At 60.1% G+C, this 26639-nt stretch overlaps 2 protein-coding genes across 2 annotated transcripts; one reads left to right on the forward strand and one right to left on the reverse strand.

The window, feature by feature from the left end:
* Positions 1–2868: 2868 nt before the first annotated feature.
* On the forward strand, positions 2869–6933 carry Polr2e (RNA polymerase II, I and III subunit E). Its single transcript, XM_059251826.1, has 7 exons — positions 2869–2996; positions 4365–4539; positions 5604–5800; positions 6028–6086; positions 6168–6246; positions 6362–6436; positions 6800–6933. The coding sequence occupies exons 1-6, from the start codon at positions 2940–2942 to the stop codon at positions 6425–6427; spliced, it is 633 nt and encodes a 210-aa protein (XP_059107809.1). The 5' UTR covers positions 2869–2939; the 3' UTR covers positions 6428–6436; positions 6800–6933.
* Positions 6934–11369: 4436 nt separating this feature from the next.
* Arhgap45 (Rho GTPase activating protein 45) lies at positions 11370–26533 on the reverse strand. The gene is made up of 23 exons (XM_059251766.1): positions 26364–26533; positions 25184–25508; positions 22609–22752; positions 22405–22489; positions 22241–22313; positions 21956–22022; positions 21731–21868; positions 21565–21629; positions 21251–21361; positions 21090–21170; positions 18779–18967; positions 17951–18088; positions 17282–17472; positions 17056–17180; positions 16879–16956; positions 16685–16789; positions 16406–16578; positions 15304–15492; positions 15082–15219; positions 14092–14318; positions 13793–14003; positions 12955–13039; positions 11370–12188 (listed from the first exon to the last, which is right to left on the reverse strand). Exons 1-23 carry the CDS (start codon positions 26454–26456, stop codon positions 11872–11874), a joined length of 3348 nt encoding a protein of 1115 aa, XP_059107749.1. The 5' UTR covers positions 26457–26533; the 3' UTR covers positions 11370–11871.
* Positions 26534–26639: the final 106 nt, after the last annotated feature.

Here is a 26639-nt window from a genome sequence, read left to right on the forward strand (position 1 = left end):
GGCCTTAAATTCCCTGCAGGCGCTGGGGTGATGACGTGTCCACCACAAGCTGGCTTTGTGCCCAATTACAATGCTTTCGGTGAGGGCTGGGCAGCCGGCAGCCCCAGCCAAGAGTGCACAGCTGGACTTCTTGGTGGTTTTTCTGAGAGGGGGGGGGTTTGGAGGAATGGGGCTTTCTCAGCTGGAAGTTCCAGCTGAAGACACACCAGGAGGCAGACGAGGCAGAATCCCAGGGAACGGAGGTGTCTCAGTTAGGGTGTAAACTGCTGTGAAGAGACACCATGACCACAGCAACTCTTACAAAGGAAACTTTTTATTCGGAGTGGCTGACAGTTCAGAGGTTTAGTCCATCATCATGGTGGGACATGGCAGCTTGCAGGCCGCCATGGTGCTGGAGAAGGAGCTGAGTCCTACATCTTGACTTGCGGGGCAACAGGAAGTGGTCTGAGACAATGGGGTGTCTTGAGCATTTTTATAGCTGTCCTTCCTCAGGGATGTGAGCTGGGAGTGGGGGAGCTGAAGCGGAGGGCAGGGTTCAGAGGGCTGTGGATACGAGGGAGACAGTCCTCCAGGAGACGACTCGGGTGAACCAGCTCGACTGGAGTATAGGAAATATATAGGATGGGGAAGCCTGGGGACAGGCCGTGATTTGCATTAAGCGGCGCACTCCTATCGTAGGGTAGGCTGGTGACAGCAGGGTCCTGTAGCGAAGCTCCTAGTACAAATCTTAGCCGCCATGTGAGAAGCCGGAGAAAGGCGTTTGGCAGGAAACTATGCTGAGGGTCAGGCTAGAGATACATCAGGCATCCAGGCTTAGGGACAGCTTTGAGAGGTCAGTCCTCCAGGCCTAGCCACACTCTCCAGATAAGGGCAGATAGGGAGCAGGAAGTCTCGTGGGGGCAGGGAGTCCCTCAGGTTTGGAGAGGGCTGCCAGGCTAAGGTAGACTGCAACCTCTGACCAGCAGGGCCTCCCAACAATATGAGACCTCGAAGCTGCCTCCACAGGGACACACCTGCTCCAACAAGGCCACACCTCCCAATAGTGCCACTCTCTTTGGGGGCCAGCTCCTTTCAAACCCACCACAGCAGGCGGGTGAGAGGAGGGACTCTCACAGCTGGGACCTCCCCTCAGTGGTACGCATCCAGTCGGCCACTGGGAAGCCCCGCTGTGCCCCCAACTGTGTTCCTAATATCCCATGATGCCCAGGTACTCAGGCTCTGACCGTTCATTACCACCAAGGATGAGAGGCATCTGGGAGTGGAGTTGCACAGCTTTGATCCCAGCACATGGGAGGCAGAGGTGGTCAGATCTCTGAGTTTGAGGCCAGCCTGGTCTACAGAGTGAGTTCTGGGACAGCCAGGGCTGCACAGAGAAACCCTGTCTCAAAAAAACAAAACAAAACAGTAACAAACAGAATGAGCGCTGTGTCTTCTGAAAGCTAATGTCAAGGCTCCCCACTCATACCTCAAAACAACAACAAGAGTCTGGCCCGGAACTCACAGAGAGAGCTCTGCCCCCGGAGTGATGGGACCAGATGCACCCACCACCACTCCCGGCCCTAGGTAACGCTCTTGGTTTCCAAAAACTTGCCCATATTCCCTTATTGGCATTCGTGGCTCATATAACCGGGGTGTCCCAGGCTGAGCTGAGCTCTGCAGCCCATAGGTGGGTTCAGGGACTCTTGGTGGGGGCCTCCCCAGTTTGGTAGAAACTTGTCTTTCCCAGGCAGGAACTGGTGGCGACCTGTGGACTCTGAGGACAGGCAGAACAGGATTGAAGGCATGGCCAGCATCTGGTTTTCCAGTGAGGGATCTTGCCGGTCATGCTGGTCCCCACCTTTAATCCTAGCACTGAGGGGCAGAGGCAGGCCATTCTCAGTGCTTCTGAGACCAACCTGGTCTATATATCAAATTTCAGGGCGACGTAGTGAAACCCTACCCACCCACCCCCCAAAAGAGAAAAAGACACATTAGCATTTCTGTGAAGTCAACCTGTACAAGTGGGAAGGTTGGGCCCGGGAAGCCTCTCACTGGGGGCCATTTCCTCACCGTCTTGTTGATCTTTTCACGAGTTAGCCCCGTCCACACGCTTTCTTGCTGATTACGTATATCCCCATACAGCCATAATTTTTCCTTTTAGACTTTGAGCATTTTAATTATGCACATTTGTGTGTGTGCACGTGGGTACCAAGTGTGGCACTCACAGGGGCCAGAGACGTCGGACCCTCTGGAGCTGGAGTTACAGATGGTTGGGGGCACCTCGCGTGGGTGCTAGGAACCCATTATCACGCAAAATGAATCTATACTAATATATACTAGCAATAAAAACGTGCATGAAGAGGGAAACTGAGGCACATGGCTCTTGTGTAGGGTCCCGTGTGCAAACCCGAGGCACAGACACTGAAAGCCTGCGAGGCTGCTCCGTCGTCCCAAGGAGTCGCGGACCCACGCCAGCCTCACCGTGGCCTCCAGGCTGCTCCTGACATTTGTTTTCTTAGTTTGGTTTTTCGAGACAGGGTTTCTCGGTGTAGCCCTGGCTGTCCTGGATCTCACTCTGTAGACCAGGCTGGCCTCGAACTCACAGAGATCCGCCCGCCTCCGCCTCCCGCGGCCGGGGAATAAAGGTGTGGTCTACACGCCCGGGTCCCTCTAGCAAACTCATAAACTATGGTCGGCCAAGTATCGCGAGATCTTCCGGAGCGCGACCTCGCGCGGCTGGCCGCCGGGTTGCCCACCGCGCAGCCTATGGTGGAAGTCGCTTTATTCAGGCGTTCGCCGAAAACAGCACAAAGCTGGGCGGGGGGGCCTTGCGGGGGCCTTTCCGAGGCTCCGCGCAGGCGCAGTGAGTGTGAGTGGGTTTTTTTTCACCTTTCGCCCTCCGGCGCAGACGCAGTGCTGGCCCCGGCCCGCATGCGCAGTTGTTTCTGAGCCGCGGCAGCATGGACGACGAGGAGGAGACGTACCGGCTGTGGAAGATCCGCAAGACGATCATGCAGGCGAGTCGCGCGAGGGGAGGCTCGGAGCGGACGCCGCGGTGGGGACGAAGTGCGGCCTTCCGCCCAGGCGGGCCTGCGGCCGGGCCCAGTCCTCCTGCCGCAGCCTCCCGGGGGGCTAGCCTCGTGCTTCGGCCTGCCGACCCGGCTCGGAGGGAAGCGGGTGGAGACGGGGGGCCGCGGGTGGAGACGGGTGGAGACGGGGGCTGCGGGTGGAGACGGCCGGCCGGGCGGCTGCGGGTGGAGAGACGGGGGGCCGCGGGTGGAGACGGGGGCTGCGGGTGGAGACGGACGCCGCGGGTGGAGACGGGGGGCTGCGGGTGGAGACGGGGGCTGCGGGTGGAGACGGACGCCGCGGGTGGAGACGGGGGCCGCGGGTGGAGACGGGGGGCTACGTGCCCACGCCTGGTTCAGGGTGTGAACCCAGGCTCTCTGCACGCTGGGCAGCCGCTCCCACTTAACCCACGGCAGCTCAACCACCTGTAACCCCAGTTTCGGCGGGTCTGACGCCCTTCCCTGGTCTCTGGGTATACCAGACACACTCAGAGAAAAATGTTAGCATTTAAAATAAAACCGCTTTGGCCCGGCGCGATGGCAGAGGCCTTTAGTGCCGGCGCCGGGGAGGCAGAGGCAGGCGGGTCTCCGTACGTTTGGAGCTAACCTGATCTTCATAGTGAGTTCCAGGACGGTCAGGGCTTTGTAGAGAGGCCTTGTCTCAAGAAACCAAAATAAACAAAAGGTAACGTGCTGATTTGAGCCGGGCGGTGGTGGCGCACGCCTTTAATCCCAGCACTCGGGAGGCAGAAGCAAGTGGATCTCCTGAGTTCCAGGACAGCCAGGGCTTCACAGAGAATCTCTTGTCTCAGAGGAAAAAAAAAGAAAGAAAGAAATGTAGCTTGTTTGAGCAGACTAGACCCCAATGGAGAAGCAGGTTTGCATAGTTTAGATTTTCTTGATGGGTGGGCCCCAGGACCTGGTCTCTCGAGCCTGCCCTTTATCCCTGATCCTGACCCTGGATGATGCTCTATTCTTCCCTTCCTGAACAGGAAGATGATGTCTGGTCCCCGTGTTGAAGAGCTTATGAGGGTGGGGATGCCCAGAGGTTGCCCCAGTCAGGCTGGGTGTGGGGTGGTGCTCAGCTGGGGCCTATCCAGAGCCTGGGGACCAGCCCAGCCACACAGCATGCGGCACTGCTGGGTCAGTTCAGTGTTCCTCCCTGTCCTGACCCCAGCCAGCCCGGGCTCTTCGGGCCAGGTCTGGGCTGTGCAGTCCCTGGCTCTCCAGTCCCCAGAAGTCCCCAGCTCTGCAGTCCCCGGCTCTCCTGCTGAATGTTTACTCCCTCTCTGAGGACAGCTGGGTCTCTGTCTGCAGCTTTGCCATGACCGTGGCTACCTGGTGACCCAAGATGAGCTGGACCAGACACTCGAGGAGTTCAAGGCACAGTTTGGGGACAAACCTAGCGAAGGGAGACCGAGGCGCACAGACCTCACCGTGCTGGTGGCCCACAATGATGACCCCACAGACCAGATGTTTGTGTTCTTCCCAGGTGAGTCCGCGGGTCCCATGTGGCCCAGCTGTGGCTGCAGGACTGTGGCACCGCCAGCCTGCTTTGCCCTGCATCCCTGAGAGCCCTCCCTGGTCTAGCTGGTGTCCACTCTTTTTCCCTCGAGTCTCAGCACCAGCTCTCAGGCCCCCGGCTCCTGTCTGCTGCGTTCTGTAGTTTTTACAGCCCAGGCAGCTCTGAAGGTGTCTCGTGGGAGGGGGTGCTGTTGAAGAACCCAGGGTCTCCCTGTGCAGCTGCCTTCTGGTCTCCCCAAATAGCCTGTCTCCTTGACTATCCTGATGATTGGGCCCTGGGGCCTATGTTTTTAGTGTGAGCTTTAGCGGTACAGGCATGGGCATACTAGCACGTACCTGTAATCCCCGCACTGGAGAAGCAGAGGCTGAGGTAGGCGGTCAAGGCCAGCCTGGTCTATACAGTGAGTTCTAGGACAGCCAGGGCTGTGTAGAGCAGTGATTCTCAGCCTTCCTAATCCTGCCACCCTTTAATAAAACAGTTCCTCAGGTTGTGGGGACCCCCCCAACCATAAAATTGTAATCCTTGCTACTTTATAACTGTAAATACCTGAGTTTTCCTGTGGTCTCAAAGGGGTCGGGACCCACAGGTTGATAACCACTGATGCAGAGGAAAAACCCTGTCTCAAAAAGAGAAAATATATTGGGAATGTAGAGTTGTGAGATCCATCAGTTTGCAAACCATGTGTGTATGGTTATGTGGGCCCATTCCTGCACTTCTGGGTCGTGATGCTCCAGTGAACCCCAGTCTGCCTGAGGAGCCGAGGCTAGCCCCATGTGGACACAGGATCCGTCTCTTCTCTTTAAGGCTGCCCAAGCTGACAAAACTATGTCCCCCAAACCTCAGAGCAGCAGGACCTCCACCCTGTTCCAGGAGGGGCCTGCAGCGTCAGGGTACCCTGCAGCTTCCTTCCTGCCTAGCCCCGTTCATGGCTGCTAGTTGTTCTGGTATTCCCTGACAAATAGGGAAACCCGAGACTAGCAGGGCAGTGGTGGCCTCCGGCACTGGGTACGAGGGTTGTGCTGTGTCCACAGAGGAGCCCAAGGTGGGCATCAAGACCATCAAGGTGTACTGCCAGCGCATGCAGGAGGAGAACATCACGAGGGCGCTGATCGTGGTACAGCAGGGCATGACGCCCTCCGCCAAGCAGTCCCTGGTGGACATGGCCCCTAAGTATGTACTGGAGCAGTTCCTACAGCAAGAGCTGCTCATCAACATCACGGAGCACGAGGTGCGCGTCTGTCCTGGGGAGGCCTGGGCAGCACGATGGGGGGGGACCAGACCCGGAGGCCCCTCCCAGCCTCGGGCTCTGCCATTCATGTGCCGGGCCAGGGCGTTTCCCCAGGTGGGTGCTGTGGCCCCGAGCATCCCACCCCTGTGACAGGACCCTTCAGCCTGTTGGGGTCCGTTGAGGTCCCTGGTGGCTACATGGCTGTGGGTGGGTCTCTGTCTCCACAGCTGGTCCCTGAGCATGTGGTCATGACCAAGGAGGAGGTGACGGAACTGCTGGCCCGATAGTATCCTTTACCCCGCCTCCCCGCCCCACTTTGAACACGTCATCCAGTGCTGCCCCACGAGCTTCCTTGACTGTATCCCAGCAAGCTTCGGGAGAGCCAGCTGCCCAGGATCCAGGCCGGGGACCCAGTAGCACGCTACTTTGGGATCAAGCGAGGACAGGTGAGAACCCTGGTTCCTCTGTCCCCTCCTTCTGAGGCCAGGGCCACCAGGGCCAGAAGCAGTGGGCCCTAGCTGCGGTGCCTGAAGCCCTGCCAACCCCTCTCTGCTCCCACAGGTCGTGAAGATCATCCGACCCAGTGAGACCGCTGGCCGCTACATCACCTACCGCCTGGTCCAGTAGGCAGTGCAGGTGAGCCTCACCACAGCGAGTGCTGAGCCGCCTCCCCAGATGAGCCGTGTCCCAACACAGGACACCGCCCCATTCTGAAAAGGAGGCTGTTGGGTGAGACCTGGGCCGCCCAGCCTGGCCGCCCGAGCGGACCCACTTGGTGGAAGGAGAGACTGACTCCGGCAAGCCCTCCTCTGGCCTCCACACACACACACCATGGCCGCTGCACGTGTACCCACAAAAATTAAAATCAATGGGAGGCCTGCCTTTAATCCCAGCACCCAGGAGGCAGAGGCAGGAGGATCTCGTGAGTTCCAGGACAGCCTGGGCTACATCCTGAGATCTTATTTCAAAAATCAAACAAACTGTACTGTTAAATCCTAGCACTCTGGAGACTGAGGCAGGAGGATTGCTGCAACTTCAAGGCAAGTTTGTGGACTCTTTAGCAAGAACTGGTCCAGCGCCAGTGTTCTGGTATGAGATCCTTGTCTGAAAAACAATAAACAGGAAGCCCCACACAGCATGGGTCATGCTCTGGAACCCCCGGGAGCCAGCTGATCTGCCGTCCCAGCTCCCCAGCACCCTCCTCCTGCCTGGCACCCTGATGAACAGTTGACCCTTGTCTGCTGCTCCCATGGGCTCAAGGCATGGGCCATAACCTGTTAGCCTTTTGACCAAAAGGTCCCCCACCCCCACCCCCCTGCCAGTGTCTCGGGGGATGTGGCCCTGGACAAGGCCAGCACTGCCACCAGGCGGCCTCCCTGTGTACCCCAAGAGCACTTGCCACACCCCAAGTCCTTTGTCGCTCTGGGGTCCCCATCCTGCTTAGAGTTCTCCATTCTCGTAGGACTCTGTTTTGAGAATTAAAGATATTTTGAGGAGATAAATTATTTTGGAAAAGCGGTCAATTTGGGCTAGGTTGTACAAGATGGGTCCTGGAGGGCCCTTGCTTGGGGTGGATGCCGTGTATCCCCTGTGGCCCCCAGTCACTCGTGTGAATGGTGAGCATCCTGTCTGCTGCCTGAGCGGACTGATCGTGGAAGAAGGCCCCAGGCAAGCGCCGTGCCCTGGGCCATGCCCAGCCCTTCCTTTCTCGACATCGTGCAGTCGGGGCTCCAGCTCACTAAGTAGTGGTGAACCTGACGTCCATGCTGTCCTGCCCCCCTCAGTGCTGGGGTGACAATCCATTCCTCAGCTCGGGCTGGCCTGGAAGAGCCTCCTGCCTCAGCCATTGGTCCGTACAGCCCCTGGCCGCCGGCGGCTCCCTCTGCCTCAGTCTCCTCCGGCAGTGCAGGCAGCTGTGCCCAACCCCGTCCCGTCTTACACAGCCGTCGTCTCATTTCCAGGACCTCCATCACCCAGAACGTTAGCGCTGTAGGCCATCAGTCCAGCTCCAGGGTCCTTCCTGTCCCTGAATTCTGTTCTTTGCGTTTCCTACCATTGTCCATGCCGTGGCCTTTGTGTCTGAGTCTCGTGACGCAGGATGTCCTTGGGGTTCCGCCACACTGTGGCTAGTGTTGGAGCCTCACTCCAGTTTATAGACCACGCTGTACACCTGCCTCCCCTGTGGACACGGGGCTGTTAGCTGCTGTGTGTGCCGTACACCTAGAGCAGAATGTCTGGTTAATGGAGGTCTCCTTGTGTGTGCAGCTCAGGCTGCCCTGAGACTGAAGTACTTCCTCCTCCTGTGTGCTGGGGTGACCGTGTGCACCCCCACAAGAGGGTAGCCTGTGTGCTGGGGTGACCGTTTGCACCCCCACAAGAGGGCTAGCCTGTGTGCTGGGGTGACGGTGTGTACCCCCACAAGAGGGCTAGGAATACTTGGTTCACCTTGACTTCCTGCCGGTGTGTGTGTGTGTGTGTGTGTGTGTGTGTACACCCGAGCTAGCAAGGACATACCTGTGTGTGGAGGTCAGGGCTTCCTGGGTGTCTTCCGGTCTTCACTGCCTATCTTGCCCTTAGGAGGCTGGGATTAGACTCTGCATCTGGCTTCCGTATGTTCTGGAGGTGATATCCAAGGCACTTTCTCACTATGTAGACCAGGCTGGCTTGGAACTCAGATCCACCTACCTCTGCCTCCCAGAGGTGTGTGCCACCGTGAATGCAGATGCCTGGAGAGACCAGAGGCTCCTATCCCCAGAATTGGAGTTACAGATGGTTGGGGATCACCATGTGGGTGCTAGGAACCGAACCTGGGTCCTCAGGAAGAACTGCCAGTGCTTTTAACCTCTGGGCCATCTCTCCTGCCCCACCTCCATCCGTTCCCACACATCTCGGTCATTTCCGTGTGTCAGTGAGGGCCTCGGTCCAGCTGGGCCCCTGTGTGCTATGACCAGGGGCAATCTGCAGGACAGATGGAACATGCTGCTGACAGCTGGCTCCTGGTGCCTCCTTCAGTCCTGCGGGGCCCTAGACACGGAAGGTGGGGTGTTTTCCGTTCGTGCCTGAGGTTTCTGAGTTCCCCTCCTCTCCAGCGTAGTGGTTCAGCCTGTGGGTCATGCCTTTCACAGGGGTCACATGTCAGATATTTACAATTTATAACAGCAGCAGGATTACAGTAACGATGTAGCAGTGAAAATAATTTTATGGTGGGGGTCATCACAACATGAGGAACTGTATTGAAGGGTCGCAGCATCCAGAAGGCTGAGAAGCACTGCTCTAGAGGGACACACTTTGCTTCCAAAGTCATCCTGCCAAAACCTACCCGACCTGGAAGGGAGTGGGAATCTCACTCCCCTGTAGACTTGAGTCGGGAAGGTAGGCACACAGACAGGGATGGGGTGGAGTTAGTGTCTCCATGGGGCAGCTTCAGTGTGGGCAGATAGGAGTTGGAGATGGATTGTGGGGACCACACAGCCGTGCAACAAAAGCTAGAAGACGGTGACATTGAAGGCCCTCACAGCTCTCTGGTCACCTCCGTGAAGTCACACAGTTAAGGCACACGCACCCCATTGTGTCATTCAGTGGGTTGGTGGGTGGGGATGTGGCTTGGCGGTATGCAGCCATCCAGCATTGGGAAGCTGTGAGTTTCACACCTAGCGCTGCACAATCAACATTCCGAGCCGTCCCACCACGGTGGCCTTTTGGTGATCTGTATTGTTTGACTGACTGAAGTGGGCGGGCTGCTTCTGAGTATGGGGGTGCATGAGCCAGCTCTAATCCCAGCACTGGGGAGGGCTCGCTGAGTTCCAGGCCAGCCAGGACTACATAGTGACTACATACCCTGCCTAAAAACAAAAAAATGACTTCAAAAGAACGAAACCGTCTTACGTACGTCGAGGTCAACAAGTACGTTCACTCACCGCCAGCCTGTGTTAGTTGCTCTCTTGAAGAAGAACCGAGTCCAGACTCCCTTGATGTCTGGGTCCTGGCCAAGGGCCAAGACATCTTGTTTACCAAAAAGAGGGCCACCCCTGAAGTGCTGACGTGACCATCTCCAGTCACCCTGCCCTCAGGCTCAGGCATTTTATCTGTGCCTGTGGCTTGCTGCAGGCATCTGGCTGACCCCTCACCAGGAAGCGCCCCCCCCCCCCCCCCGCCCCAACCAGGAAGGAAGGCCCCTTCCCCTCTTGTTGGTATCAGGGTGGCAGAGAATTCTGTGGACTCCCATGACTGGAATGACAAGCTGGCCTCTGCTCCCCAGTGTCACTGGGTCACCAGGGAAGATGTGAACTGATCCTCCTGCCTCCACTGTGCTGGGATGACAGGTGTGTACCACGCCTAGTTCCTGAGCAGGGGATGAATCCAGCCCCAGGGCCACCATCATGTGAGGATCAGGAGGGGATGGGTGCCACCTGCCCCTCCCGAGGCTAAAGTTCTGCAGGACAGGAATCCTTTCCCAGAACCTCAGAGATGGGTTTAAAATGTAGCTTGCAACAAAACCAACCCCGGATGTGGTGACACACACCTGGTCCCAGCACTGGGGAGGTGGGGGCCGGCGGATCTCTGAGTTCAAGGCCAGCCTGGGCTACAGAGCGAGTTCCAGGGCAGCCAGGGCTGCACCGAGGAAACTGTCTCAACCAAACAGATGAAGACACAGGCACACCTAGCCTAGGTCACAGCCAGGAACTAACAGAGGGACCTGGAACCCTGGGCCAACTCCAGAGACTAAACTGTTTCATTGTTTTTGTTTTAGTTTTCAAGACACAGCTTCTCTGTGTAGCCCTGGCAGTCCTGGAACTCACTGTAGCCCAGGCTGGCCTCCAACTCACAGAGATCCGCCTGCCTCCGCCTCCCAAGTGCTGGGAATAAAGGCGTGCGCCACACCATCTGGTGAGCCTAAACTACTAAAACAAAAAGTTAATTCAAGCACCTGCGGCTGGGGCTCGGTGGCTAGAGCACTGGCCCAGCATGCATGGAACCCTGGGCTCCATCTCCAGCACCACGCAAACCTGGTTCAGAGGGGCAAAGCCTGTGGTCCCAGCACTCTGGAGACAGAGGCGGGCAGATCCACAGCAAGTTCAAGGCCAGCCTCTGAGAATCTGTCTCAAAATGAAAAAAGTAAAATAAAAACACACCCACACACTCTTCTGGGCAGCTCTGACAGGAAGCTGTCCCTCAAGTGTGTTCAGGACTGATAGGCTCAATGCCTCCCTCCCCAGAGTTCCAGTCACTGGGTGGTCCCCACAGCCTGGGCCGCCACCTTGCTTGAACGTGACTCAGAAAACAGACCAAGGAAGATGGGTTTGAAATGTAGGCCAGGGCTCTTGCAGAGGACCCAGGTTTGGTTCCCAGCACCCAGGGCCCCTGAGGCCCTCACCTCTGCGGGTACTGCACGCACGTGGCACACAGACATGCAAACAAAACACCCAACTCAAAATAAATCTTACAACACTAAATCGCACAGCCTGGTGCGGTGGCACACACCTTTAATCCCAGCACTCGGGAATCAGAGGCAGGCGGATCCCTGTGAGTTCAAGGCCAGCCTGGGCTACAGAGTGAGTTCCAGGAGAGCTCAGGAAGTTAAGAAGTTTATTTCAAGCAAAATGGGGTGCATGTGAAAAACTTGTCCACTGCACCTTGGGAGAGGTCCGCTGTGTACCCCACGCCCATCTATCCATGCGCATGCGCAGCGTTCTGCAGGAATCCTGACACCTGAGCCACCCCCAGCTCCGCACACAGAAGCCAGGCCTGCACTCACTCACAGCGTCCTGAAAGGCCTCTAACCCTGATGGTGCTCCCATCCAGACACATCCAGAGAAGGGTGTGGCTTGCACCCCGGGCTGATGGGGACCATGGGAATCCGGCTGCTGCATCGGCACAGGCGCACGGAGGTCAGGCAACTCCATCTGGGACCAATGTCCAGCTGAGTCGGGCCACACCCCACAGTGCCAGGGCCCCTGAGCTCCCTGAAGTTTCTTGGTGTTGTGGGAAGCCAAGCCCCCCAAGTCAAGGGCCGTTAGTGACCCTCACAGTGGTTGGCAGTGGGCTGACAGTCCCCACCATCACTACCCAGCTCAGACGAACTGTGGCGGGCGGTCCCCACTGGTGCTACATGTGATCTGGCCCCCTCGCAGCCGCATGGTGGGCAGAGGGGCCCGGGCGGTGTTGTTGGACTGGTTGGTGTTGAAGGCGAACAGCGGTTGGCCCGGCTCTCCATCCTCACCCTCCAGCCGCTCCTCACTGCCGCTGCGGCTTTGGGGACCTTCCTCGGCCTCGGCCTCGGGCTGCTCCAGGAAACTGAGGCGGTGCAGGGCGCTGGCGTCGGAGGACGACAGGGGGTCGGAGGCCTCTTCCAACTCCGAGTCTGAGTCATTGGATGCCACTCGGGATTCTGTGACCGAGAGAAGGGGATGAAGAGAGGGGCTGCGGGAGGTGAAGGCAAAACCAGAGACAGACAAAAAACAAAAGACAGAAACCTCGTCCTGTGACCAAGGCTCAGCCACCTCGGACTCCAACACTCACAGGCCCTCCGCCCTCTGTCCCCTCCCCGGGGTCCCTGCGGTGGGTCTGCAGACACTCACAGGCCCTCCGCCCTCTGTCCCCTCCCTGGGGTCCCTGCGGTGGGTCTGCACACACTCACAGGCCCTCCGTCCTCTGTCCCCTCCCTGGGGTCCCTGCGGTGTCCCCTCCCTGGGGTCCCTGCGGTGGGTCTGCAGACACTCACAGGCCCTCCGCCCTCTGTCCCCTCCCCGGGGTCCCTGCGGTGGGTCTGCAGACACTCACAGGCCCTCCGCCCTCTGTCCCCTCCCTGGGGTCCCTGCGGGGGGTCTGCACACACTCACAGGCCCTCCGCCCTCTGTCCCCTCCCCGGGGTCCCTGCGGTGGGTCTGCAGACACTCACAGGCCCTCCGTCCTCTGTCCCCTCCCTGGGGTCCCTGCGGTGTCCCCTCCCTGGGGTCCCTGCGGTGGGTCTGCAGACACTCACAGGCCCTCCATCCTCTGTCCCCTCCCCGGGGTCCCTGCGGTGGGTCTGCAGACACTCACAGGCCCTCTGCCCTCTGTTCCCTCCCTGGGGTAGGCAGCCACCAACACAGTAAAGGAAAAGTCAGTTTATGCGGACAGCGCATCAGCATCACCACAGTGACAGGGCCACTCACCTCGGCCTCCATCCTCCACCTCCTGCAGGGGGAAGACAAGGCCCTCAGCGGCCTCCAGCTGGGCACAGTGGGTGGAGGCCCCCTCCTGCATTGTAAGAAAGTGTTAGGGGTGGGCTGGCTCCGGCATACCCCAACCCCATTTCCACCTTGTAAATTTTCTTATTTATTTAATCCTTATTTTATGTGTCTGGGTGTTTTGCCTGCGCATACATGTAGGTATTTGTGTGTCTGTGTGCATGGTTGGTGCTCCTTTGGGGCCAGAAGAGGGCATCAGATCCCCCAAACTGGACTTACAGACAATCGTGAGCCGCCTCCTGAGTGCCCAGAACAGAACCCAGGTCCTCTGCAAGAGCGGCCAGTGCTAATTGCTGAACCTGTTCATCTCCAGCCCCTTCCTTCACCTTGGTAACTTTTAATTTTTTTTTTTTTTCCCACCGAGACAGGGTTTCTCTGTGTAGTTTTGGTGCCTGTCTTGGATCTCGCTCTGTAGACCAGGCTGGCCTTGAACTCACAGAGATCCTCCTGCCTCTGCCTCCCCAGTGCTAGGATTACAGATGATTTTGGTTTTTTTGGATACAGGTACATAAGGTTCTCATGTAGCCCGGGCTAGCCTCATCCTCTGTAGCTGAGGATGGCCTTGAACTCCTGGTCCTCCACCTGAGTGCTGGGATGAGAGGCCCACACAGCACCCTGGCTTATTGGTGCTGGGGATGGAACCCAGGGCTTCCTGTATGCTAGGCCAGCGCTCTACTGTTGAGCTGTACCCGGAACCCTCCGATCATTTTTGTGTGTTACTACCCAGAGCCTGAGCACTCCCACACCACCAATCCTCCTTTACCTGGCCGCCAGTTGCCTCCTCTGGCTCCTCCTCAAAGATCAGGCCATAGTGGACGATCAGAGTCTCAATGACACGGGCCTGGTGCGGGTAGTCTACCAGGGAGGAGAGGGACACGGTGGCTGCGGTGGGGCGCGGCCGCAGCAGCGTGGGTCCGAAGACGATGCCCAGGTTCCCAGGGGTCATCTTATTGTCCTGCTCCACTTCCACGATCCTGGGGTGGGAGCAGCCGGGGAGGGATGTGCGTGAGTGCGGGGCTGCAGGGCTCCCACACAGCGCTGCCCCCCACCAGGGACGCTCACCTTCGCAGGTGCCTCAGCAGGTACAACAGCGTGGCCCGGTTTTCCGCGGGCAGGTCCCGCATGAGCTCACGCAGGCGGCCCACCATGGCCACGGTGGCAGCCTCACTCTCGGACCCGTCCTGCCGGCCCCGGCTCGCCGCCTTGGCCTCGGCCTCGGCCTTGATGCTGTCCTTGGCGAGCCCCACCAGCTCATGGTAAAAGCGAAAAGAGATGAGGGGCTCCGGCAGCTGCAGGACACACCAGACAGAGGTCACAGGCCTGGCCGGGTCGCAGAATGCGGGGCGCACAGCCACAGCCCCGAGGGTTTGCGGCAGTCCGGCCTCAGACCTGCCAAGGCCGAGTCCATCGGCCCGGGCCACGCCCACCAGGTCAAAATCCCTCCCACTACACTGCATAGCCCCGCCCCATCCCGGTACCTGCCATCCACGCCCACCACGTCAAGATCCCTCCCACTACATTGCATAGCCCCGCCCCATCCCGGTACCTGCCATCCACGCCCACCACGTCAAGATCCCTCCCACTACACTGCCTAACTCCGCCCCATCCCGGTACCCGCCATCCACGCCCACCACCTCTAGCCACGCCCACCTGCTCAGACCACGCCCACTATGCCAGGGGCCTACCCTCCGCGTGTCAGCCCACCCCATCCTCAGACCTTCTCTATGGGCTACCCCCAGTGGCCCGTTAAGGCACGTAGCCACGCCCACCCGGTTTTAGCCCCACCCCCAGATGTTTGCCTCCTATAGCCACGCCCACCCAGCTCTTGCCACGCCTATTAGCATAGACTGTGACCCTCTCACCTGCAATACCACCCCCACCCCTCCCCAGACACCCCCACCCCCCACCCAAACTCACCCTAGGGGCCCATCCCCCGCTGCTCATCCACCCCCGCAGCCCCCACTACCCCCCGCGTCGAGGCCCCGCCCCCGCCCCGCCCTGGCCACGCCCCTCCACAGGCCGCACATCCCGGTGGCCTGTCCTTTTCCTCACCTGCCGCAGGTACAGCTTTAGGACGTTGCTGATGTCGTGGGGCGAGGCCTGCGACAACTCCACCAGCTCTTTGCCGTTCTCAAAGGCCTGGCACAGCTTCTCCACGCGCGTCTTCACGCCGTTGACCCGGTAGATCCCCTGGGGAGCCGGCAGTCACCCTCACGTCTGCCCTTGCACCCGCCCTCCTGGGTCCCCACGGACCCCTCCTGTCCCAGGCCTCACCTTGGTGTGCAGCGCCCGCCGCTCAATCTCGCAGACGCACTTTTTGATAATGAAGGGCACGCCGTCCGGGGTGCCGCGGGCTGCGTGGGTGAAGTCCTGTCCGAACAGCTGCAGGCGGCCCTGGAGCTTCTTGTGGCCACACTGGATGGCCAGAGTCTCCAGGCACTTCTTGTGGCAAGCCAGGCAGCACTGGAGGAGAGCCGAACGTGACTCTTCCAGACGCCCACGTGAGCCAGACCCCACCGACATAATCCTCCAGGTGTCCACGTGAGGACCAGACCCCACCGACATAATCCTCCAGGTGTCCACGTGAGGACCAGACCCCACCGACATAATCCCCCAGACGCCCACGTGAGGACCAGACCCCACCGACATAATCCTCCAGGTGCCCACGTGAGGACCAGACCCCACCGACATAATCCTCCAGACGCCCACGTGAGGACCAGACCCCACCGACATAATCCTCCAGACGCCCACGTGAGGACCAGACCCCACCGACATAATCCTCCAGACGCCCACGTGAGGACCAGACCCCACCGACATAATCCTCCAGATGCCCACGTGAGGACCAGACCCCACCGACATAATCCTCCAGACGCCCACGTGAGGACCAGACCCCACCGACATAATCCTCCAGGTGCCCACGTGAGGACCAGACCCCACCGACATAATCCTCCAGGTGCCCACGTGAGGACCAGACCCCACCGACATAATCCTAGGGCCTTTGCACTGGACAGGATTTCTCTGGGTAGCCTTAGCTGTCCTTGGCTGTCCTCGAACTCACAGAGATCCTCCTGCCTCTGCCTCCCGAGCGCTGGGATTAAAGGTGTGCGCCGCCACCGCCCGGCATTCTGATCTTTCTGAGACAGGGTCCCATCTAGCCCAGGCTGGCTTCAGACTTGTTATGTAGCCAAGGATGACCCTGAACTCATCTTACTGCCTCCGCCTCCCAAGAGCGGGATGACAGGCGTGAACCACCATGCCTCCTCTGTGGTACTGGGGATGGAGGCCAGAGCTCTCCCAACGCCGGGTCAGCCCCCTGCCCTCCCCACGCTAACCATCCTTTTGACAGCCAGGCGCGGGGCCCTGGGTCTGCACACACCTCCTCGCACTCAGCGCCCTGGAAGTACACGTAGCTGTTACATTCTCTGCACTTGGCCGGCGTGCGTAGCTTCCGAAGTCGGTGTGTGCGAGCCGCCTTGGACAGTCCCACGTGGCGGAAGGGTCCGCTGGGCATGGCCACAGGTAACTCGGGGTCCATGCCATTGAGGTCGGCTGTGGACAGGATAACAAGCCAGCGTCACTGACGCAGGAAGAGGCCAGCTGGACAGATCCTGTTCACACGCCACCCACTGGTCTGGTCCCTTCGGGAGCCGCTCACCCGAGTCAAAGGCTGAGGCCACCAGGCCGGCTTCCTGATCTACCAGCTCCTCACTGGATGACATGGTCCCGCTGGACGACGTTCGATCGAACTTCTTGAAGTCCCCTACATGGGAAACAGGGCGTTAGGCACCGGAGCCAGGCCGGCCAGGCCAGGGACTCCCCTGCGTGACATGCTCCCAGGTGCTCCTTCACCTGAGCTGGGGTCCAGGCCAACTTCGGTGTCCGAGATGGAGATGGGCCAGGACTTGTGTACCTGGTGACCACGTCCACCTGCAGGACGAGAGAGAGGCGTGAGCCAAGAGTGTCTCCACAGCGGGAAGCAGGGGCGTCGGAGTGCAGCGCCCGCCCTGTGCACCCGCGCACACTCACCCCTGTGGTCCTTGCCGGGAGCGCCCTCGGGGGTGCCGCCTTCCTCAGGGGGGCTGCCAGCAGCTTCAGGTCCTGCGGCGTCCCCAGGGTTGAAGCTGCCTTTCCGCGTACGCATGACTGGGGACCTGGCGGCAGACAGGTGTAAGGGGACCCCGCCCCCCGCTGCCCACCCACACCCGCTGCAAGTGTGTGCGGCTGCACCCAGCGCTGTGCAGACGTGAGGTACCAGGCGTTGGCGGAGACGTGAGGCTCGAAGTCGTAACGCACGTCGGGCTCCTCGCCGCGCTGCAGCTGACGCACGTGCGACGCATACTGTTGGCCCGGGTCGTACAGCTTGCTGCTCTCGCAGAGCATCTGGAAGTGCACAGGCAGCGGCGCTGTCTGCATGTGCATCAGCTGGTAATAGGAGATGGTGGCCTGCGGGGGGCGTGCCAGTCAGAGGCGGGGCCACGCCCCACACCAACAAGCCCCTCCCACCGCCCAGGACCCTGTCCCAACAGCACTGCACTGCATTACCTAGCGGACCCTGCTCCTGTCCCGGGTTCACGCCCGGCCCCTCACAAAGCCCACACCAGACCACGACCCTCCCGAGGGTGCTTTACCCGTGGACCGCCCCGTCCACTAAACCACACCCTCCGACCCCTAACGGGCTAACAGGCCGACCCCTGCACGCTGCCCAAAGCCCCGCCCACCCCTCCAAGTCCCGCCCCTCGCTAGGCCTTCAGGCCCGGGACACTTACGACCTTACTGGGACCCTGCCGTACTATCCTGCTTGGAACAGTCTAGGCATGGCCTAGCTATGACCCCTGCGGCGGCAAAGGCTCTTGCCGGGCCGCGCCCCAACCTGCTCCACCCCGCTAGAATCACCTCCTCCCACCCAGCGCCCGTCACACACCGACTTTATGGTCTGATCACTCTGCCGGATGACCTCCTGGATCTGCCGCAGCGCCGTCACCTTCGTGTCCTCCAGCTCCTGCTTCTGCGTCTTCGCGTCCGCCACGCACGTGCGGTAAGTGGCCATTGCCTCCTCGGCCTGGGGGCGGGGGTCAGTGAGGGTTTTGACACAGACACTCGGGGGGAGGCCCGCACAGTGGGCAGAACGGTCACCACAGTGAGGAGGAGGCCGAGGGACAGCCTGGGAAACTTAGGCTATCTCTGGACAAACTAAGAGGACCAAGGTCGTAGCCCACGGGTGGAGCCCCGCCTAGAACCCCCAGTGAGGGGCGTGGTCAGGGTGGAGCCCGCCTAGAACCCCCGGAGAGGGGCGTGGTCAGGGTGGAGCCCCGCCTAGAACCCCCAGAGAGGGGCGTGGTCAGGGTGGAGCCCGCCTAGAATCCCCAGTGAGGGGCGTGATCAGGGTGGAGCCCCTCCTAGAACCCCCAGTGAGGGGCGTGGTCAGGGTGGAGCCCCTCCTAGAACCCCCAGTGAGGGGCTGGGGGCGTGGTCAGGGTGGAGCCCCGCCTAGAATCCCCAGTGAGGGGCGTGGTCGGGGTGGAGCCCCGCCTAGAACCCCCAGTGAGGGGCGTGGTCAGGGTGGAGCCCCGCCCAGAATCCCCCAGTGAGGATCTGGGGGCGTGGCCAGGGTGGGCCGACCCAGAGGCCCCTTCTCAGCACAGTTAAACTAATGAAGAAGTACTAAGCGGAGCTGGCACAGGTGCTGGGAAGGACGGGCCTGGAGGTGGCGGCTGCGCACGGCCCCTGGAGTTCCCTCCCGCTCATGCACCTTGTTTTTGGCCTCCTCCTCCAGCCGCCGCCTCTTGTCCAGGGCCTTGGAGGCTGCTGTGCCCGCCCCGGGCCCCGTGCCCTGTTGCTCCTCCTCGGCTTTGGCCACCTGCAGCCGGGCCTTGTCGTGGTCTTCACAGCGCTGTTTGTAGCCCTGCTTGGCCTTGCGCAGGTTGGCCTCTGCCTCTTGCTGCAAGAGAAGAGAGAGGCTGCAGCCTGGGCCTCCTTCCGTCCCTCCTCGCCAGCAGGGGCCCCACACTCCCACCCAGCCAGCAGGAGCCCCACACTCCCACCCAGCCAGCAGGGGCCTTGGGAGCATGTGCAGTGGGGTCGCACAGAGAAACCGAGGCACGACTCAGAGCTGAACAGAAACACAAACTGAGTCATCTCCCTGCTCCCCATGCCATGTCTGAGAAGGTTTCACTTCCTTTCTTACAGATGAAAACACAGAGCCGCCCAGGCAGGAAGCCTAGCACCCTGCGCTGGCCGGAAGCACTGAGTCACAAACTAACATGTCTGGGTTGAGGGGAGCCCACACCCCACAGCCTGAAAGACAGAAACCTAAACACGAAGGCCAGGGGCTCCAGGGACTCCAGCGTCCCAGAGGGAGACCTCAGACTGGGTGTGGTGGGGTGCACCTTTAATCCCAGCTCTCTGGAGGCAGAGGCAGGAGGATCTCTGTGAGTCTGAGGCTAACCTGATCTAGAGTGAGTTCCAGGACAGCCGGGGCTACACAGAGAAACTCTGTCTCGAACAACCAAACAAAAGAAAAACCTCATAGCAAAGCAAGGGGCTCAGGAGACAGCTTCATTCAGAGTTCTCAACCTGTGGGCCGCGACCTCTTCAAGGGCCGCATGGCCCTTTCCAGGGGTTGATGTCAGATATTGACATTAGGATTCATAACAGCAGCAGAATTACAGTGATGAGGTAGCAACAGAAATACTTTCTGGTTGTGGGTCACCACAGCATAAGCAACTGCTGTATTAGGAAGGCTGAGAACCACTGGCTGAGCAGGTAAAGGCCTTTGTCACCAGGGTGAGGGACCTAGCCCGCTGGTAGTGGCGGTGGTGGTGGTGGCGCACACCTTTAATCACAGCACTCGGGAGGCAGAGGCAGGAGGATCTCTGTGAGTTCGAGTCCAGCCTGGTCTACAGAGTGAGTCCCAGGACAGCCAGGGCTACACAGAGAGAAACTGTCTCAAAAAAGCAAAAAAAGAAAGTCAAATTACTAAAATGGAACTATCAAATGATAATGGACTCCCAGCAGTACTGCAGTTTGTGTTCTGAGATATGTGTAGAGCTCTGGGAAGTCAGTAACGAGCCCTGACTGATCCATTTTGAACAGAGGGTATGAACAGAGAGGATTCACAGAAACTGAGAAGGGGGGTTGTCACTGGGGGCGGACAGAGGATGCACACCCCCGACTCCAGTGATGGAGGAGCCCAGAGGCCAGCTCTGTGTGTCTGTGCTCACATGCCTACGGAAGCCAGAGGCCAGCTCTGTGTGTCTGTGCTCACATGCCTACGGAAGCCAGAGGCCAGCTCTGTGTGTCTGTGTTCACATGCCTACGGAAGCCAGAGGCCAGCTCTGTGTGTCTGTGCTCACATGCCTACGGAAGCCAGAGGCCAGCTCTGTGTGTCTGTGTTCACATGCCTACGGAAGCCAGAGGCCAGCTCTGTGTGTCTGTGCTCACATGCCTACGGAAGCCAGAGGTCCCGCGGTGGGACCCTTCCTCTCCACCGTGTCATTTTCTTTCGTTTTTGAGACGGGGTCACATAGTGCAGCCCTGGCTGAACCAGGACTCACAGAAATCCACCTGCCTCTGCCTCCCAAGTGCTTGGATTAAGAGTGTGTGCCGCCATGCCTGTCCCCCACCTTGTATTTTGAGGCGAGGCCTCTCACTGAACCCGGATTCAGTTGGGCTGTCCAGCTAGAGAGCCCCCGGATCCACCCATCCCCCGTGCTGGGGTTAGGGATGTGCATGGCCATGCCTGGCTTTGATGTGGGTACCGGCCACATGGGGTCCCCACGTTCTCCTGACAGGTACTTTCCCCGCCGAGCCATCTACCCCAGACCACCCCGTGCCTTTAAATGGCCCCAAAGAAAAATGCAACCAGTGTGCACGAACATGGAGTGTGCACTGGGGCTGAGATTGTGCCTCAGTTTCTCTCCCCATTTCTGAACAGCTGACAAGAGCGCACAGGACTCTTGGGGCCCCCTGCTGAGCTGTGGGACTCTGAGCAGCGACAGTTCCTTGCAAGCACAGGGAACGTGCACTGTAGCGGGGTGTGCTGGTCGCAGGCCCGCCCCTACCAGCTTCCTCTGCGCCCGGTGCCAGGATTCTTTGATCTCCTTCCTGCGCTTCTCATGCTCCAACCGTCGCAGGGTCAGGGGCTAAGCGAGACAGGAACCGTGAGTGCTGAGCCGGCGGGCGACATCCCCGCACAGGCTACCTCACCTCGGGCACAGCTCACCTGCATGAAGGTCTGGGTCTGCAGCGTGCCCACCGCCTGCACCATGCCGTGACCAAACTCCAGATCTTGTTCCAGGGCCAGTGAGTAGATGGACAGGAGGGGCATGTGGGGCTGTGGGGCAAGACAGCGGGTCACAAGGATGGGGACCGAGGCGGTCCCAGCACCCTGAGCCCTCGCTTCCTGCAGCCACTCTGGGCACCAGCCAGGCATGCCATCCATCAGAAGTCTTTAGAAGGAGCAGGAGGGAGCAGCCAGGCCCACGAACTCCTACGCATCCTGCAGATATCCCTCCCCACCTGTGTGGCCCAACCCACCTCATGGGTGATGCTCTGTCTGCAGCTGTGAACAACCTTCTGTAGACCTTTGGCGAATTCCATCTCTACGGGGAGGGGGGGGTGTGAGGGGTGGGAGGATGCAGAGTGAGGCTTCAGCAATGGCCTCCCTCCCCACACCCCGTCCTGGGGTCTCCTCGCCCCTCACCCAGAGTGGTCCGCTTGTCCAGGTAGCTGATGAGGTCCTTCATGTACTTGGCCATGTCTTTGGCGTACTGCAGGGCAGCGTCCACGCCCCCCTCGCAGCGCTGGAGAAGCATGTCCACCTCCTCAGGGGGCAGGCAGCCTGTGGGGGCCAGTGCTCAGTCCTGACGGTCACCTCCCCTCTCCTCGGCTCCTGCCGCCTCCCAGGCCCACACCCAGAGGCACTCACCCTCCTCACATTCCTCCACACTGGGCGGGGGCCCCTCGCTGCTGGGTCCGTAAAGGTTCTCCATGGACTGTAAGAGGAAGAACGCCCCGTAACAGGACATACCTCTGCCCCGTTCGCTCTAACACCCTCTATGGCTCCCACGGCCCACGCGGTAAAGCCAAGAAGGCTTGTTTTTTCCCGAACTCTCGGGTGGTACAGCCGGGGCCAGGGGCCTACCCTGTGGAGATGGCCATTCCCTCCCACAGACACGGTGACCCAGACAGATGTGGGCTGCCCGCTGCTCACCTGGCTGGGGTCGCCGGGGGGCACGGCCAGAAGGGTACTGCTATCCACTTCACCCAAAAGGAACTCAGAGACACTGCAGGGCGGGGGCGAGGGGGGGGTCATTCCAGAGGTCCACGAGCCATACTCCCCGACCCCACTCTGCCCCCACAGGCCCCGGAGCTCACGTGCAGCTGAAGGATACAGCAATGGTCTCCAGAGCCTTCTCAAAGTCCCTCTTATCTGATTCATTGTTACTCTCATAATGAAAGGCTGAGGGGCAGAGAGGAGGTGGGAGTGTGTGTGTCAAATTCCTACGTGTCCTTCAGAACCCCACTACAGACAGCCCCCTCTTCGGGGAAGCCCTCCCAGAGTGCACCTCCCTGGCTGACCTTTGACCTTGGCAATGAGCGTGCCGGCAGCTGTGAGCGTCTCCACGGTGTTCAGGAGCGGGTATTTGGAGATGACCTGGCGCATCACACGCAGGGCTTCACCCAGACACTCATGGGCCAGCGGCCGCCGGGCCTCAAGGAGGTCTGCGGGGCAGAGTGAGCGGGTGAGAAGGAAGGGACTGCTTCCAGGCTTCCCAGCTTCCCAGAGGTGAGAGGGGAAACTGAGGCAGAGGTGAAGGGAGAGACGGTTTCCCTCAAGCAACTCTGTTAATTCCACTCCCTCCTGGCGTTATACCAGCGGGGAGAGGACGTCACCTCCCCGTTCTTTCTGCAGATGTGGATGGCGGCGAGCGAGGCACAAAGAATGAAAGCCAGGCCGAGCGGCAGTGACACACGCCTTTAATCCCAGCGCTCGGGAGACAGAGGCAGGCGGATCTGAGTTCGAGGCCAGCCTGGGCTACAGAGCGAGATCCAGGACAGCCAGGGCTACATAGAGAAAATCGGTCTCAGAAAACCAACAACAACAACAAAAACAAACAAAGAGCAAAAGCCCTTTGCAAATGGACACAGCTTTCCCTGTTCAACAGCCCTGGAAGGACCCTGCCTGGCAGTCCACCTTTGAGCAGCAGGGAGCCGAGAGGATGTCGTCCTATCTGATGAACAAGACATTAACAATGTCTTCCTGTGCAGCCCAGACCCGCGGGCCTCAGACTCCTCTGCCTCCGGGAGGGAGGCTGCGATGACAGGCCCGTCACACCACAGCCCTTTAGCCTCCATCCCCAAATGTCCAAAATCGGAGGGTGGAGTGTTTGCCTGTTCATTTTTTCCGCCTCACAGTGAGGGCAAGATGACAGGACACTGAGGTCCGGAGACCCTCCAGACGCAATCCGAGAACGCTCCCTGGCCCTCTGCAGGCACCCGGGTCCCGCGGAATGCCACCCCGGGGGCGATTCCCTCCACATTTTTGTGGCCGGAGTCTGAGCCCGCGTCCGGGAGGCGGACTTGGCTCCAGGAATCCCAGGACGCTGGCTGGGAAGCCGCGCCCCCTCCCGGGGCATTGCAGGCAGGCACGCACCTCTTAGGGTCGCCAGGGCCCCTGCAGCTCCACGCACGGGCCTTCTTCGAAGGAAGATAATACCCGAGATGCAGCCCAGAGGAGTGCAGAGTCCCTGGGCACCCCTGGGGGCTGTGCGAAGGCCCTGAGCACGCACGTGTGCGCGGTCCTGGCGCTGGGTGGGGGACCCACGCCTTGGCACGGTCCTCTCACCTGGGGGCCCCGTCTGGCAGCGCTGGGGGCCGTGGTCCAGCGCTGGGTGCAGCGTCCCACAGACACACATGGCTCAGGGATGCAGGGCGGGGCGGACGCTAGCGTGTGGCCCGGAAACCTGAGCGTCTGGGGGTCCTTAGAGCGATGGCCAGCAGCCAAACCGGCTCAGGCCGGTCCTCAGGCCCCGCCTCTCTCTGAGAACAACCCCACCTCCTTTACCTCCATAGGCTCACACCAGGGCTGTGCTCTAACCACAGAGCAGGAATTTGACTGGGAATGAGTGTGGGGTGTGCAGGGAAACTGAGCTCCGAGTTGGAAAAGTCCAGGGCAGGAGATGGCTCCAGAGAAAGGACCTTGCGGGGGCCTGTGTCCACCCCCCAGCTGCTGTCTCAAATGCACCTTGACTGTCCGGGGACTGCCTTCCAGTCCTTCTTAGAGAAACCCAGCCCCCCAGGCTGGTGCACCCGGCGATCCCGCGCGCCCAGGCCAGCATCCAAGGATGCTTGGGTACGGAAAGGCCGGGAGATTAGGGCTTCCCCAGAAAAGCAGACTCAGCCTCCGCCCCGGAGAGCAGATAACCCCGGGGGCTCCCATCCTCTCCTGGGAGCCGGCCTGCAAAGGCCCCTGGGTGCGGCGGGCCCAGGCCTCGGTCTCCCTGCGTCTGTGGGGTGGGGAGCCTGAGGGGGAGTGGGGTTCAGCGCTGGGCAGAGCGCTTACATGTGGTTTCCGGGGAGCAGCCCGTGGGGCGGGGGCTGGTGCCCGACCCACCTCTCTGGGCTGCCAGAGACAAACAGGAAGGAGGAGAAAATAACTCTGGAGGAAACGGAGCCGTCAGCAACCGCGTGCAGGAGAAAACGGAACCGATATGCCTCAGGCCACTCCCTCCCGGCGCCTCCCCGTGAGTCGTCCTCTGCCTTAACACCTCCGTGTACCCGGTACCCACAGCACTGCACCCAGGGTCCTTCAGCTCCTGCAGCCATCGGTCCCCACACAACGCTCCTTAGATACAATCTCCATTTCTAGGTTTCTGAGCAAATGCCTAGGACAGTCCTGTAGGTCAGGGAATGTCATCCAACTCCTACACATCCCTCGGAACCCTAGCTGGTACACGCACGTCTTTGCGTCCTATTTGAAGCCTCCTCGAGTCCCTCCCTTCCCCTTTTTCTTTTCTTTTTGAAGCAGGGTCTCACTGTAATTCTGGCTGGCCTGGAACTCAAGGGTAGACCATGCTGCCCTGGAACTCATAGAGATCCCCCTGCCTAAGTGCCGGGATGAAAGGCGTGCCTCTCCCCAGTCAGGGACTCTCACCATCTCGCAGCACAAACTCCTTGAGTTTCTCCAAGCCCTCAGCAAAGCGGGCCACGTCAGCCAACAGGGTTGAGATGTCTTCTACGCCCTCAGGGAAGGGTCCCTCACCGGGGAGCTCTGCAGGGCTGGCAGCGGACAGTGGGCTTCGGTAACCCCTGCCCAGGGTCCAGGTGGCAGCCCCTGAGAGCGGGAAGCCGGCGGCACTGGCATGGCGGCTCAGGCTGGTGGGTCTTTTGAGTGTGCCTGTGGCCTTGGTGCCCGTGGACAGGGACGTGGCTGGTGGCTCCGGGCCTGGAGCCTCTGTGCATTCCTTCCTGGGCAGTTCCTGGGAGGGTAGAGGGGAGAAGAATCAAGGGGGGTCCTTCACCCTAAACGCTGCCTCAGTTTCCCCAGAACTTACTCATGGGGGCAGAGGGCAGAGATTTTGAAGGCCCCCCCCCACCTGTTACCCAACATCCTCCTCTCTTCAGCTTTCACAAACAACCGTCCTTACCCAAACCACAGCCTGGGGCGGGGCCTGTGAGGCACAGGAGGGAGGGGGCACCCCACTTCCTGGTGGGGGTGGGGAGGGCCCTCGTGGGTCTCCTGCCTTCTAGCCACCCCCAGACTCCTCCATGGGTGTCCGCTTTCCAGAAAATGGGTAACTCCTGAGACCTGAGAGCATCAGGCTCCTGGGCCCCAGCACTCCCCCAGACCTGGTAGAGATGCCCCTAAAGTTCACAAACACCCAGAAACTCAGCAGGCACCTCAAGGTCCTGAGGAAACTCAGAGACCCCCAAGTCTGCCCTGCACACTAGCACCCCACCACACCCATCTTCCCATTGGCTTCCAGAACCTTGGGTTTCCCGGACCCCATCTTACAGAATCTCGAACCTGTCACTGCGGCTCTACCCACTGACCAGAACCCCCATTAGTCCTCGGCACATGACAGGGACGGGTGGTCGTTCCTGGTAAAGATGGGTGACTTGGTGGCCACCCAAGGCCGCCCCTACCGTAAAGCGGGTTCCCGGGTTCAGGCCTCTCTGTGCCGCCGCCTGCCATCCTGCCTGTTGGGGGCTGTAGCTGGTGCGGGCTCCCCACCATGGGCCCAGCATGGTGCCGTAGCCGCGCCCTGTGCCCAGCAGTGGCCACAGGCTGTGGGTGTCATCCTGGGTCCCCGCCCGCTCTGTGCTCCACTCACCCCTGAGGAAGGCTGCGGGTTGGGGCTCCCCGCGCGGTTCTTTTTGGAAATAGAGGGGGTTTTCATAAGTTCTCGTTTCTTCCTAGAGAACATGGTGGAGCCAGTCCTGGTAGCCCCAGGTGTGGACAGCAGCCCTGGGGGGTCTCAGCCCGGCAGCTCCTGGTGCTGGTTGTCTCTGGACCACATTGCTCAGGGCCACCCCCTCCCCAGCTGTCAGACCCACGTGATGGGCCTGGCCCTCATTGGCGGGCAAGTCCCCAACACAGGAAAAGGCCC

The sequence above is a fragment of the Peromyscus eremicus genome, unplaced genomic scaffold (genome assembly GCF_949786415.1).
Source record: "Peromyscus eremicus unplaced genomic scaffold, PerEre_H2_v1 PerEre#2#chr22_unloc_1, whole genome shotgun sequence".
In the NCBI taxonomy this organism is placed as follows: Eukaryota; Metazoa; Chordata; class Mammalia; order Rodentia; family Cricetidae; genus Peromyscus; species Peromyscus eremicus.

Bases quoted from the DNA above. Each gene is read 5' to 3' on its own strand.
- Polr2e (XM_059251826.1), top strand. From the start codon at position 2,940: ATGGACGACGAGGAGGAGACGTACCGGCTGTGGAAGATCCGCAAGACG. The intron at 2,997-4,364 runs GCGAGTCGCGCG...CTCTGTCTGCAG, and splicing joins TCCGCAAGACGATCATGCAG to CTTTGCCATGACCGTGGCTA. The intron at 5,801-6,027 runs GTGCGCGTCTGT...CTGTCTCCACAG, and splicing joins TCAACATCACGGAGCACGAG to CTGGTCCCTGAGCATGTGGT.
- Arhgap45 (XM_059251766.1), bottom strand. From the start codon at position 26,456: ATGTTCTCTAGGAAGAAACGAGAACTTATGAAAACCCCCTCTATTTCC. The intron at 21,630-21,730 runs GTGAGGGGCGAG...CCCTCCCCGTAG, and splicing joins GGACAAGCGGACCACTCTGG to AGATGGAATTCGCCAAAGGT. The intron at 17,473-17,950 runs GTGTGTGACGGG...CGCCCCCCGCAG, and splicing joins GTGATCAGACCATAAAGTCG to GCCACCATCTCCTATTACCA.